A 13,258-nucleotide genomic window follows, 5' to 3' on the forward strand; every position below is an offset into this window, starting at 1 on the left:
CAGCCCTGGCTAACTTCCACCTCACAGAGATCTGTCTGCCTCTGCTTCCCTAGTGCTGGGACTGAAGTCATATACCACTATGCCCAGGCATAAAAACTGTTTAAAAATTTGTGTCTGTGTCATTAATAGACAAAGAGCCTTTGTAACCAGACTTGCACCAAGCTGTCACTCAAGAGGTTTGCTGAGGGTCCTCCTGCTGGCCACCCAGAGCTGGGTTGGGTGGTGTCTGTAAGTCTGTTTGCTCCTAGAGCCACAATCCCATCGTGGGCAGAAACCAGCTGATTTAAGACTGGGGAAGTTACTCCTCCCCCCCACGCCTGGGCGCGTGTGCGCACACACACACACACACACACACACACACACACACACACACACACACACTCACACACACACCTGGGCCCACCTCACCTGTATCAAAAAATTTGGGGTGTCCATCAGTTGCAGGAGGTGCCCTCTGCTGGCCAGCCTCATCCAGTGCCTGAAGTCCATGCCCTGTGCCTGGATCTGTGGCTCTAGCCTCTGTCTCAACAGAGTTGACTGCCCCTGAACCCAGTGGGTCCTAAGGAGACACTGAAGCCTCTGCCAGCATTGGGTGATATCAGCTCGTTGGACATGAGACTGGGCTGCTAACTGCATCCAGACCTCTAGAACCCTGGAGAAGAAGGAGTTGCCCATTAGAGCCAGGATTCTAGGGCTCTGCAAAAGACAAATGCCCAGGCCTGGGCCCCCTCCCATCCCTATTCTGGATAATCCACCAAATGTGCATCAGAAGTGGGTAGAGTATCACATACATCAGGGGCAAGCATCCTGTTTAAAGGGACAGAGAGGGCAGTCCTAACTAACAGCTAGGTTCTGCTCCCCTCCCCTGGGAAGATGCCAATGCACTGCCCAATTATTGTGTTGAGCACATGCGCACACTTGGCAGGGCTGCAAGGCAAGGCAGCTAACGTCAGAAGCGTTTCCAAGGATGGGTCACACTAGAAAGTGGCAGGATCAGGACCCGCTCCCAAGATCAAGGTGTCTCTACCCTCCTGCCACCCAGACACTCAGCAGGCACCACTCGACTACCCAATATGCTCCACCCTTACCAAAACCAAGTTCAAAACCTGAGCTGGAAGCATGGTATGAGGTTGCCCTCGGGCCTTGGGCACTCACCTGGTTGTCAGGTGCCGGACAGCAAGAGCCTGGTGGCCCTGGCCTAGGTAGGACTCATGCATCCACAGGACCCAGCACAGGGCCACCTGGATTGGGGGTCAGGACTTGTGCTCTCCTTCCTGACTGCCCCAGGGAGACTCACCATACCACAAAAGCCTGCTGGGTCTGGGCCTTCCTCAGCTGCCTGTCAGTCCCACTCTGTTGCAGAAAGCTTCTCCAGCCCAGGACAGAGGCCTGGGCCACACAGCGGCGATCCTGTGCTGGGGGCCCTGCTCTGCAGGCCTCCAGTGAGCCAGCAAGTGTGGCCCCCAGGTCTTTTCTCAGGTCATCCTGGAAGACTTGATGCTGGTCCTGGGACACCCCTGCGTTCCTCAGGCGCTCATACCAGGTCTGGAAATAGCTGCACAGGGGGCGGGGAGGGGAGGGGTCAGCCTCAGTTGTGTGTTGTGTTTATTCAAAGTGATACCTGCAGACATGCCTATGAACTCAGCACTGAAGCAGGAGGATCTCTGGGGCTAGCCTAGGCTTAAAAAAACCAAGGGCTGGGGATCTAACTCAATTGGTAAAGTGCTTTCCTAACATACACAAAGCCTTGGGTTCAATCTCTAGCACCAAATAAACGAGGCATGGTGGCATATGCCCACAAGCCCAGCACCCCTGACATAGAGGCAAGAGGATCAAGACACAACGTTATCCTTGGCTACACAGTGGAGGCCAGCCTGGGTTGCATGATTTCACCCTCTTCTGGCCACTGTAAGAGGATTGAGGACCTGGACTCCTCACAGCTGAAGAAAACATCTCTGTCACCTTCACTGGCCTGTGAAGTCACAGGACTGGTCTGGTCACAGGACTGTGAGGCTTGTCATCAATCCCAAATGTAATGAGAGGCTGCTGACAAGCGCCTCTGGCTTAGGCCAACTCTCTTCAGGTCCCCACCTCACCTAGGTGCCAGGCCTCCAGTCAGAATCCCAGAGCTTTTTATGGCCCTGGGCTCCCTGCCTTTACCAAGTGGTGAGGACAGAGCCCTCCCACCTAGTCTTCAGTCAAGCCCCCAGGCCCGAAGGCATCTCCGTTCCAGTCCAAGCTACCGCCTGCTGCCAGCCCCAAACTCAGCCTTCTGCAGAACCTGGAGGCGGACTTGCCCCCACCTCTGATACTGTTCATGGAGAAACTGCCGTCCTGGGGCCAAATAGACCAAGAGCCTCTCGGGACTCCCCCAGCCTCGCCCCTGCACCCTGCTCAGCCAGCCCTCTGCCCTATACTATCTGCTAGCTAAAATGCCTTTGGTCACCAGGCTTTGCATTCAGGTAGTTGAGGCATTTTTGTTTGTTTTGGAATTGTTTTGTTTTTTATTAGTGCTGGGAACTGAACCCAGAATGTAATGTCACCCATACTAAACACACACTCCCCAGTGGATGCCATTCCCAGCCTCAAATTTTCTTTGTGTTGAAGATTTTGACAATGCTTAGGCATTAAAAGAACTCAAGAGTTTTAAAAATCTAGGGGCTGGGGGGTATAACTCAGTTGGGAAATGCTTTGTCTTGTACGTCTGAATACTTGATCCCCAGTATTGCACAATTCAGGCCTGGTGTTTTAGGACTATAATCCCAGCACTTGAAAGTTCGATGTAGGAGGATCCAAGAGTTCAAAGTTATCCACAGTCAGCTACACAGCAAATTGGAGATGAGTTTTGGCCACAAGAGACCCTGTCTCCAAAAAAAAACCAATAGTAAAGTAAACTTTAAAGATCTAGACTTCCAGCCGGGCAGTGGTGGCGCATGCTTTAATCCCAGCCCTCGGGAGGCAGAGCCAGGCGGATCTCTGTGAGTTCGAGGCCAGTCTGGGCAACCAAGTGAGTTTCAGGAAAGGCGCAAAGCTACACAGAGAAACCCTGTCTCGAAAAACCAAAAAAAAAAAAAAAAAAAAAAAAATCTAGACTTCCAGGGGCTAGAGAGACATCTCAGCAGTGAGAGGGTGTATTACTTTTCCAGAGGCCAGAGTTCCATTCCCAGCACCCACATCAGGTGGCTCACAACTGCCTCAAACGTCAGGGGATTCAATGCCTCTAGTCTCTGAGGGCACCAGTGTGCACATGGCATATATCCGCACAAATACACATGTACACACATGATTAAAAATAAAATCTTTTTTAAAAATTTAGATTTCCAGTTTCTCTCTAAAAACTCTAAAATTTAACGTTCAGTCCCAATGGACAAGTATTGAGCTGAAGAAGCAGCTGTCCCCAGGGGTCAGGACCCTAGCTTTCTAAGATGATCAAATCCCACCTAACAGTTCATTACCAAAACTGGTGGGCGTAGAGGACACTGAAAATGGCCACCAATGAGCCAGCAAACTGACTCAGTAAGTAAAAGCATTTGCTGCTGAGATTGAATTCCTGAGTTCCGTTCCCAGGATCCATATGGTGAGTAGTGAGAACCAGCTCCCTCTGACCTCCATGTGGTTGCCCTTGGCATATGCATGTACATATGAGAAAGGACTTTCTAGTTCAGGCACACACTCTCACTGCCTCTTGGATTGCTCACCCTGCATGAGCAGGTTCTGCAGAGATGCCCTGTGGTAAGACTTATCAGCATCCCCCCCACAAGGGAGCTTAGAAGTGGATGCCTGGCCTCCACAGAGCTTTCAGAAGTAGTTCCAGCCCTGGGTGACCCCTCACCACAGCCTCACAGGAGAAAAGAAAACAGAGTGGCCCCTTAAGCCATCGGACTCCCTCTTGCTCTGTTGACACCATGAGATGCTAAAAGTCTGTGGCTTAAAACTGTAAGCAGGGAGCAGGGCTAGCTGGGCGGTGGTGGCACACCCCTTTAATCCCAGCACTTGGGAAGCAGAGGCAAGCAGATCTCGGCTTGTTCAAGGCCAGCCTGATCTACAGAGTAAGTTCCAGGACAGCCAGGTCTATCCAGAGAAACCCTGTCTCGAAAAACAACCAACACCCCCCCCCCCCCCGCCCCCGCAAACAAACAAACAAAACACTATAAGCAGGGGACCAGCATAACGTCTCAGTCGGTAAGTGTAAGGATCCTGCTCTCACTCTTCCAGGTTTAATGCCTCATCAGCGGGCGACTGCGTCCCCGCCTTAAAAAGCCACACATGGACCTCCACACTCTCTCTCTGCACCTCTTTCTGTTTCCTCTCTGCCAGGCCTGGCTTCTCTGTCCTGTCCCCTCTTCTTTCTAATAAAGCCCATTCTAACTCTGGTAACCATGGCTCGTGACTCTTCGGCCGCACAACCAGCGCCGTTCATCCTTTCAGTAAGGACATTTGCTGCCGACAACCTGAGTTAAATCTCCTGGACTCAGACACATGATGGAGAACATCGACTCTTGTAAGTTGTCGTCTGACTTCCACACAAGAGCTGTGGCATACACACACAGCCAATTAACTAATTCAATAATTAAAACAAAGCTGTACGTAGGGGCTGGGAGTGTGGCTCAGTGGAAGACTGGAGCGTTTGCCCAGCATGCCAAGACCTTGGATTCCATTCCCAGAACTGAAGTTAATTAGTTACATAAAATGTACAAGTGTCGTCGTCGGGGCTATTTGCTGCTCAGCAAGGAGGCTCCCTGCAGATGTGACTTGACTGGGGCCAAACTGAGTACAAAGAGAAAGGTCCTCCTTTCTGCTGAGCCAGGATCCTGGGAAGCAAGCCAGGACTCAGCCCCTCCTTCCCCAGACAAGCTCCTCTCCAGGCTGCTGGCTCAGCACTCTTCTGCCTAACCAGCATCATGGCCCCGAGAGCACCAGGACTCCGTCCTCCTCGGCCTCAGAGCTCAGGCCAGCAACTCCTGGAGGCCAGGCGAAGTGGAGGTGACAGGGTGCTGATGTTCTAGCCTGGAGTTTGTCCCACAGTTACCCCATGAAGCACGTACACTATTATGCCTGTTTCACAGATAACGGAGCAGAGAGTACTTAAGCGGCTCAAGATCCACACAGAAGAAGACAGAAAAACAGAGACCTGGTTGCAGGCCTCCCTCTACCACCCAGTCCTTGATGTGATCCAAGCTCTGGGCTCTGAGAGGGCTGTGGAACTCGGAGTGTCACCAAGGGACCCTGGCCCTTTCTTCTCCTATTATGTGCCACCCATTCCTTGGCTCACTCTGCTAGCAGGAGAGCCCGCGGCTCAGGGCCACTCACACCAGTCCCTGGCCCCGCTCCTGGACTCTCTTCTGCACTGCCCATCACTGTACCAGCGGCCACCACCACAGACCCATCCCAGCCCTGCAGCTCTGATCTCAGGCCCAATGAGCATCAAGGTCTCTCCAGGGCCCTCGAGCTGCAGTCCAGTGGCTCCAGCTGAGGAGGACACTGGGAAGGAAGGGGAATGTCCAATCTAAGCACAGTTGCTGGGTTAGCCTTACTCTAGCTCCTCTTCCATCCTCCCCTCAGCAACAGGTATAGCCCGGGCAGGTCTTTTCCCAGTTCCAATCAAGGAGAGGATGGGTTGCTGGGGATTAGAGGGGTCTAGGGCTTTCCAAAGGACACAATGACAGATGATGGGACTAGAAAAGGATCCTTAACCTCCAATGCCAAGTCCAGTGCTCAGCCTTCAGAGTCAATACTATAACTGTCCTCATTTTACAGACAGGGAAGCAGAGGCACAGAGAAGTCAAGTAACTTGTCCCAGATCACACAGCCAGAGGCACAAAGCAAGTCCCTTCTCAAGCCCTGCCCTGTGAGAACATCTGGAGAGAAATACACTACAGAGTATCTTGCCCCAATTCCCACCCTCACAGCTGGATAGGGCCCGAGGACATGAGAAGTTGAATGGCCCTGATTCTGGGGGTCATCCTGACTGGGATGTGAGCCCCCTGAGATGCAGACTCCACAGCTGCTGCTGGGAAGGCCCAGGATGTGTGGGAGGAGCAGTCGGGAAACAACGGCATCACTGTACAGTGGACAACAAGGCTCTCCCTTTCTGGGGAGGGGTTCCTACCGCCTCTGGAGGGTACGCCAGTACAACCTCACTGCGCCCTGAGTCTGCTGGATCCGCACCTGCCAGGGAAGAAGGCACAGCCTGTCCTGCCACCTGGCTGCCCACAGGATGCCCAATAGGAAAGTCTCCAGGAGGGTGGGGGCCCTGGGAGGCTGGGGCTAAGGGGTGAGTTCTGGGTCCCCCCATCTCTACCCCACTCCAGCCCCTCACCTTTTCCAGTGACCCTCCTGATCTTCTGCAGCCCAGCCAGGCCTCCCCTCCTGGCCTGTTGCCCCATGGCTCCAGGGCTAACATGGTCTCCATGCTGCTCGAGGGAGGGTCCAGACCCCAGACCCTCAAGCGCCACAGCTTCAGGATGTACTGCAGAGCCCTCTTCTGCATGCCCTGAAAAAAGGAGCTAGGGGAGGGGGGCAGGTGAGTCTCTGGGACTCCCAACACCCACGACTCAGGCAAGCCTGCTGTGTGAGGGTCCAGCTGGAAGGCCTTGACCAGCTGAAACCAATGGATCACTCAGAGCATCAAGAAATGATGTCATAGCTCGGCGGTGGACCCCTTGCTAAGTGTGCATGAGTCTGAGAACCTGATGCCCGGCACCACCGAAGACAAGTCACTCCAGTGACAGCCCAGTCCACTCCAGTGACAGCCCAGTCCACTGCCCTCTAGTGGGGAACTCGGTTAAAGCAAAACAAAAACAAAAGAAAAAAGAAAAAACACTTTTCCTAAAAAACAAAGCAAAGCAAAACGGAACAAAATCAGAAACAATCAACCACAAGCCAGGAATAGCAGTTCACGATTATAACCCCACCGTGACTCAGGAAGCTGAGGCAGGAGGATTGCCAGTATTTTTTAGTCATCCTGAACTATGTGCCACCATGCTTGCTACAACAGAATTCTCTTTTCTTTCTTTCTTTTCTTTTTTTTTTGGGGGGGGGGGGAGTGGACAGGGTTTCTCTGTGTAGCCCTGACTGCCCTGGATCTCGCTCTGTAGACCAGGTTGGCCTCGAACTCACAGAGATCCACCTGCCTCTGCCTCCGGAGTGCTGGGATTAAAAGAGTGTGCCTGCCACCACCGCCCTGTTGAAACAGAATTCTTAGCTCTGTGACTGCTGGCTCATTCTCCCTGACAGTCTAGTCTAGAAGCTGGCTCCTGATGACCCCAGCCTCCCGCCCCACAGCGTCAGCAGCCTGGGCTCAGAATCCTTCCAAAGGCAGCTGGGAGAAAGTGGCCCCAGCAGCTGTCTCGGTGTTCCACCGCCACTTCCCAGGGCCTGATACCTGCTGGGAGACACAATGTATCACATCAGGCCTCCTGCCAAGGCCATGGGAAGGCTGGGGATGTTGACTAGGTCCTAAAGGATCATGTCTCCACATTGTGGGGCTGACCGGGTGTCATCAGCTTCTGGACACCTACACGGCTTGCTCGTGCTGGTAGAGTCGCGTCCTCCAGAGCAGCAGGGCCCGTTGCAGAGCCAACTTTTGGCAAGCTTCCCACAGGGAGCACCGATCTGGCTCCTTGGGTAGTTCCTGGGCCTGGACCACTGTCTCCAGGCAATGAGTGGTGGCAGTTCCTGGGACTAAGATGTTGAGGGCCTTATTCCCTGGGAAGAAGGCAGGAAGTGGTTAAGTTGCTGTTCACAAACAAGCAGCTGCAGCCTCAGGCCTCCTGGGCCTCCCCATCATGAGCACTGCCCTCCTGTGTCCTCCACATGCTCCCCACCAGGCTGCCTCAAGTTCCCATCTTCCCCAGCGTAGGAAGGGACTACATGTCCCCTCCAGCAGACTAGGGCGTTCCCGGAGCAGAGGACCACATGCTTTCAACACTAAACCAGAACAGTCCCCTGCCCAGAACAGCTTGGATGGAGACAAGGGTGCAGCCCAGCCAAGGCCTGCTCCCTCTGGAAACCCCTCCCAGACCTCTAGCACTGGCAAGCCCCGCCCCCCCCCAAGGCCCCCCTCAGTCCTCTCCCATTGTAATAGTCATGAGTTTCACTGGGCCCCGGAGCTTAATTAACTGGGGCTCTGGTTGGAGGGAAACGCGCGCGCGCGCGCGCACACACACACACACACACACACACACACACACACACACACACACACGCGCACACACACACACAGACACCCGTGTCTGTCGCTGGCTCACCCGCCTTCCGCCGGTAGAGGGCCAACTGAGTCACTTTTGCCACATCTGAGGCCTGGAGCTGCCTCAACTCCATCCACCGTCCCAGGCATGTCCTCAGGACCCGCACCCTTCGGTGGGCCACGTGTCTCCTGCACTGGGCCCCTCTCTGCGCCAACCGGTACCAGGCCCCGAAGCACCTGGAGAACGAAGGGAAACTGCCTTTGGCAGCACCGGCAGCCACCCGCCTCCTGCCATGCACACACTTCGGTGGCCCCGGCCTTCGCCTTTCTGTGAAACAGAAGGCTGTGAAGAACTGAGCATGGCGTCTGCTCAGGCCACAGATGTCATCCCCGAGTGCCTGGAGGCCCCAGCATCCTCCCACCTGGCCTCCCACATCCACCCCTGCCTCACTCATTCTGGTGGTTCCAACTCAGTGACCAGAGTGATGTTTCCCTCATCTTGAGTCCAATTAGCTTAAGTGCCTGCTCGGCCTCCTGGGGGTCCCTTTGGCCCCTAGAATAAAATCTCAACTCCTTCCCAAGCTACATGGGACCTGGCCTAGAACACCTTTTCCACCAGTCTCAAAACATTGTGTGTGTGTGTGGGGGGTGTTAACTGCTCATTATTGCTGGGTTTGGGGTTTATTGTTTGGTTGGTTGTTTTGTTTTGTTTTTCAAGACAGGGTTTCTCAGTGTAGCTCTGACTGTCCTGGATCTCACTCTGTAGACCACGATGGCCTCACACTCAGAGATCCGTCTGTCTCTGCCTCCTGAGAGCTGAGACTAAAGTTGTTCACCACCACCACCCAGAGCTGGCTTTCTCTTTAATGTATTTGGTCTTCCTACATTGCCTAACATGACCTTGATTTCCTGGACTCAAGCAATCCTCCTGCCTCAGCCTCCTGAGTAGCTGGGACTATGAATTTTCACTACTCCACTGGCTCTTTAGGCTGTCATTAAGGCCCTTGCATACTCTGTTCCCTTTGTGTGGTGCCCTGGTCCTCACATCCCTCCACCACTAACGATTCATCCTCCATGAATCCATCCTTCACTCACCATGTCTAGGTTGCTAGGTCACTTCCAGTGTTAAAAGCTCTTGCCAGGGGCAGGAGGGGGGGGATCAACATGGAGGTATAGAATCAAAAAAAGGCCCACAGATTAAAAAGGTGTTATGGGGCCTAGAGAGATAGTTCAGTGGTTAAGAGCACTGGCTGTTTTTGCAGAGAGCCAGGGTTCAGCCTCAGCCAGCACCCACATCTGTCAGCTCACAAACCACCTGTAACTCCAGATCCAGGGGACCCACTGCCTTCTTCTGGATCCTGGGAACCTCGCATGCATGTATGCACATACAACCATGCAAACACACACACACACACACACACACACACACACACACACACACACACACACACACAAATAAAAATAAGTATAAAATATAAATAAAAACAAACATTATATTGGTTGGTTACTGAACAGCTTATCACATGGTTACATAGGCCCTAACTGTGCCTCTTCTATAATTATAAATGGTGTCATGACTGGCATGTTTTTGTCCAAATCTCTGTCCTCATCCCGGTTCTCTGTGAAAGAAGCTGGTAGGCAGGGGCAGGGTGGGGGGGGGGCGGGGGGTGGGAGTAGGCCACCAACTGCCTAGGCCACGTTGCCCAGTCTTGGTGTCCAAGCTCACCTGCATTTCCAGGCAAGGTCAGCGGCTACTTTTCTTCCTAAGGAAGGGCTTCCCCTAGAAGCAAGGAATGGTGATGCAGCCTGGGTGCAGGGTTGTTCCTGTTTCTGCTGCAAGAGCTGGGTCAAAAGACAACAGGCAGAAGGATGCCAGCTGAGGCCCGGAATGAGACTCCCATCAGCCACCAAAGCTCCGGTCCTAACCTAACACTACCCCACTTTCTCAGGAATGATGGAATGTAGCAAGAATCCCAAGAGACAAAACTTTCCTTTGGAAGCAAACCTTCCACCCTCACTCAGTACCCAAGGAGGAAGAACACCCACACATCCTCTCAGGCCAAGCTAGCAAATCACTAATCAAAAACAGCAGACCTGGAGCTGGAGAGATCAGTCATGAGCTGCAACCTGGGCCCAGCAGATGCCCTCTCAGTAGATGTAGCCTCCTCTCAGACATACCAGAGCCATGGCATTGCCCCCAAACCCCAACCTGGAGAACACAGACCTTTTGGAAGCTCCAAGCCAGCAGGGTATCTGCATGTTGATCCCATGCTGCCTCCAATCGGGCCTCCTGGAGCCATAGGACCCAGCGCAGTACTCTGAGGCTCTTTCGAACCAGCTGCCTGTGGCTCAGAGCTATGGCCTTAGCTGCTGCCTGGCGCCTCTGTGACAAGTTCCTCCAGGCTCTGAAACTTCTGGACAGCAGCTTCTGGCTGGGGACAGAGCAGGACTGATGAGGGGATAGACACAACTCTCAGCTCCCTAGGATCCCATGTAGCTTTTCTATTAATTGTAAAGGTGATGCCCCCTTCCAAAGCAGAGATCTCTTTGCTGATCCCTGGACATAAAGTCACCCCCCAACTCCCCAAGCAAGAAGGTCCAGGAGAGAGGAGAATTGCCCCACTACACTGATGTCTACAATTCCCAGTGATCCAAACCCAGGGGTGTAGAACTTGTCCTCGGGCCCTGGAGGCCCCTGGTTTCTCATGAGGGACAGTGTGAAGATAGTTCTGAAATCCTGCTGAGGCTCTGCCATCAGATGTCTATCTCTATCAAGTCCCTATGGTACAGGCAGACAGGTCAGGAGCGGTCCCTGGAGCGGTCCCCAACCCTACCCCCACTCCCTTACAGCAGGGCCTCACCAAGCTGCCTGGGGATCTGAGCTCCCAATGCTTTGAGCCTTGTTCTGCAGAAACAAAAGCCATGACAGTTCTCAGACTAAAGAGTAGGAGTGACATCTCCAGCCAAGCCCTTCTTCTGGGAGTGCCCCCGACCCCTGCATCCTGGGGCTTCTACCTGCAGAGTATTCTCAGTTGGGGCTCCATTTGATGGGCAGGAGGCCATCTTCCCATCCCTGCCTGCCCTTTCCTGTGGGGCCTTCTCTCTTCCTTCCTGCCCAGGCAGGACACTGATAAAGGTTGGAGATTCAGTTCTGGCCTCTCTGCTACCTGCCTCTCGTGTGACCCTGAAGGGCCCTCTGTTCCTCGTGTTATATGGAAGGCCTGGGGAGCCTCTCTCTCTTGCCCCAAGGTGCTGGGTAGAAAGGACCTCCTGGTCTGAGTCAGAGAAATCCCCAGCCAATGTTTCCAGAGTGGGAACGGCCTCATGTGACAAGGGTTTGTATACAGGGGACTCTGAGAGTCTAGCTTGGACCCCAAGAGTCTCCAGGAGGCTTACACTTTCCCTGGGGTGGCTGGGCCAAGGTTGGGCAGGGGTTGACTGTCTCCCACCAGTGTGGGGGCCCCTCTGTGTAGGGCCTGGGTGCTCCTGGGATGTCTGGCTCCTTGAACAGGCTGCCTCAGGCTCTAGGTGTTGGATGGAGTCCAGCAGCCAGTGGTCAGTGCTGCATGAAGAACGGAATTGGGCCCAAGACTGGCTGTGGGCAGAGACAGATAGGTCCTCCAAGGCGAGGGGCTGCCCCACAAGCCTGGGTGCCCAGCTCCCGGAACTATAGCAGGGACTGGGGTCAGGCCATGTGCACCCATCAAGAGGTTTCAAGCCCCCAGAGAGTCTCAAGTCTAAGCAGGGGGTGTCTGTGACCTGGTGTGTCTGCCTCTGGTGGGAGGATGGGCCACTTGGTGACAGGCAGCTGTTCTGCAGATGGGGGCTCGTGGTCCTTTGGAAGCACAGGTTACTCTGCTGTGTAAAGGGCTCGCGGGTCCTCCCCTGGGACCTCCCTGCTGGAAGCTGTAGGTTACTCTGCTGCCAGAGACCTGTGACACCTGGTTGGCCAGTTGTGTCCTTCAGGGCAAGGGCCAGGCAGGGACGAGGGCTGGCCAGATTACTTTGGACTTGGTAGGGTTTCTGGCATAGCACTGAGCCTTGGGAGTATGTGGTAGCCTGGCATACGGGCATCCTCCGGCCTCCTCCACTCCCCAGGCTGATGTCCAGGTTCTTCCAGGGGCTCTTCAGTTCTAAAGGAAGAGAGACAGCCACACCCTGGGAACCAGGTGATGGCTCTCGGGTAAGACATGGGGTATCCAGGCCTCAGAGCTGGGGTATGGCAGGGTTCCCGGTGGGAGGGAGTCAGGACTTCAGCTCCATGACCCTAAGGGAGCCAATGTGCAGGTCAGGCCCCAGGGCCTCAGAGCCATGTGGTGACATGGTTTGACATGAGGCCTGGCTACATAGAGCACGGAAGAAGAGGGGCAGAGGGGAGCCTGATGGGGTTTATAGCTGGGACCAGGGTGTATAGAGAGAGGGCTTTGGATCTGTTGGCAACCAATTGAGAGGGGAAAAGAGAGAAAAGGAAAGAGTAAAAGGTGACTAGCTTACAATTTACCCAGTGGTCACTCAGAACACTCCCACCCTTACCTGTACCCCCTGGCTCCCCTCCAGTAACCCCAACTAATCCAGGCATAAAATCAGAATTTGGCTGGGCGATGGTGGCACATGCCTTTAATCCCAGCACTTGGGAGGCAGAGGCAGGCGGATCTCTGTGAGTTCGAGGCCAGCCGGGTCTACAGAGTGAGTTCTAGGACAGCCAAGGCTACACAGAGAAACCCTGTCTCAAAACAAAACAAAACAAAAAAAGGGGGGATTAGAATTTGAATTTGTTCTTGGGCTGTCTGTGCCCTCGGCTGGACCAGCTCTGTGGGCTTCTTATAGCCTGAGATCCCTCACTCTCAGACCCTCACCCTCCAGTGATTCTGGCCCAAAGACCTACAATCCTAAGGTCCTACCAACAGGGACTCCTTAGGGGCGGGTGCCCTCCCAAGATCCCTCCCTTTGGGACCCTTCCATCCCTAGGCCCCACCTTTCCATCCCTCTCAAGAACCCTCCCTTGAGATGATGCTGTACCAACCGAGCCAATCTTGGGAAGGAAATCTCCAGAGCTAGGAAGGTGCTAGG

At 54.0% G+C, this 13,258-nt stretch overlaps 2 protein-coding genes across 3 annotated transcripts; both read right to left on the minus strand.

Annotated features, from left to right (window-relative positions):
- Positions 1-414: 414 nt before the first annotated feature.
- LOC128097811 (uncharacterized protein C1orf167-like) lies at positions 415-10,295 on the minus strand. 2 transcript variants are annotated; one of them, XR_008213996.1, is made up of 5 exons: positions 9,915-10,295; positions 8,250-8,425; positions 6,320-7,707; positions 1,298-1,555; positions 415-652 (listed from the first exon to the last, which is right to left on the minus strand). XR_008213996.1 is itself a non-coding variant. In XM_052718558.1 (5 exons), exons 3-5 carry the CDS (start codon positions 6,488-6,490, stop codon positions 1,294-1,296), a joined length of 492 nt encoding a protein of 163 aa, XP_052574518.1. In that variant the 5' UTR covers positions 6,491-7,707; positions 8,250-8,425; positions 9,915-10,295; the 3' UTR covers positions 680-1,293. The 2 variants fall into 2 exon arrangements, 1 of the variants encoding a protein (XP_052574518.1); XM_052718558.1 differs by lacking the exon at positions 415-652 and adding an exon at positions 6,110-6,168 and having other exon boundaries at positions 680-1,555.
- A 256-nt stretch (positions 10,296-10,551) lies between these two features.
- LOC128096161 (uncharacterized) lies at positions 10,552-12,295 on the minus strand. Its single transcript, XM_052715359.1, has 3 exons — positions 11,204-12,295; positions 10,815-10,967; positions 10,552-10,620 (listed from the first exon to the last, which is right to left on the minus strand). Exons 1-3 carry the CDS (start codon positions 12,260-12,262, stop codon positions 10,552-10,554), a joined length of 1,281 nt encoding a protein of 426 aa, XP_052571319.1. The 5' UTR covers positions 12,263-12,295.
- Between the last annotated feature and the right edge of the window lie 963 nt (positions 12,296-13,258).

The sequence above is a fragment of the Peromyscus californicus genome, unplaced genomic scaffold (assembly GCF_007827085.1).
Source record: "Peromyscus californicus insignis strain IS unplaced genomic scaffold, ASM782708v3 Scaffold_5__1_contigs__length_169319896, whole genome shotgun sequence".
Taxonomy (NCBI): domain Eukaryota; kingdom Metazoa; phylum Chordata; class Mammalia; order Rodentia; family Cricetidae; genus Peromyscus; species Peromyscus californicus.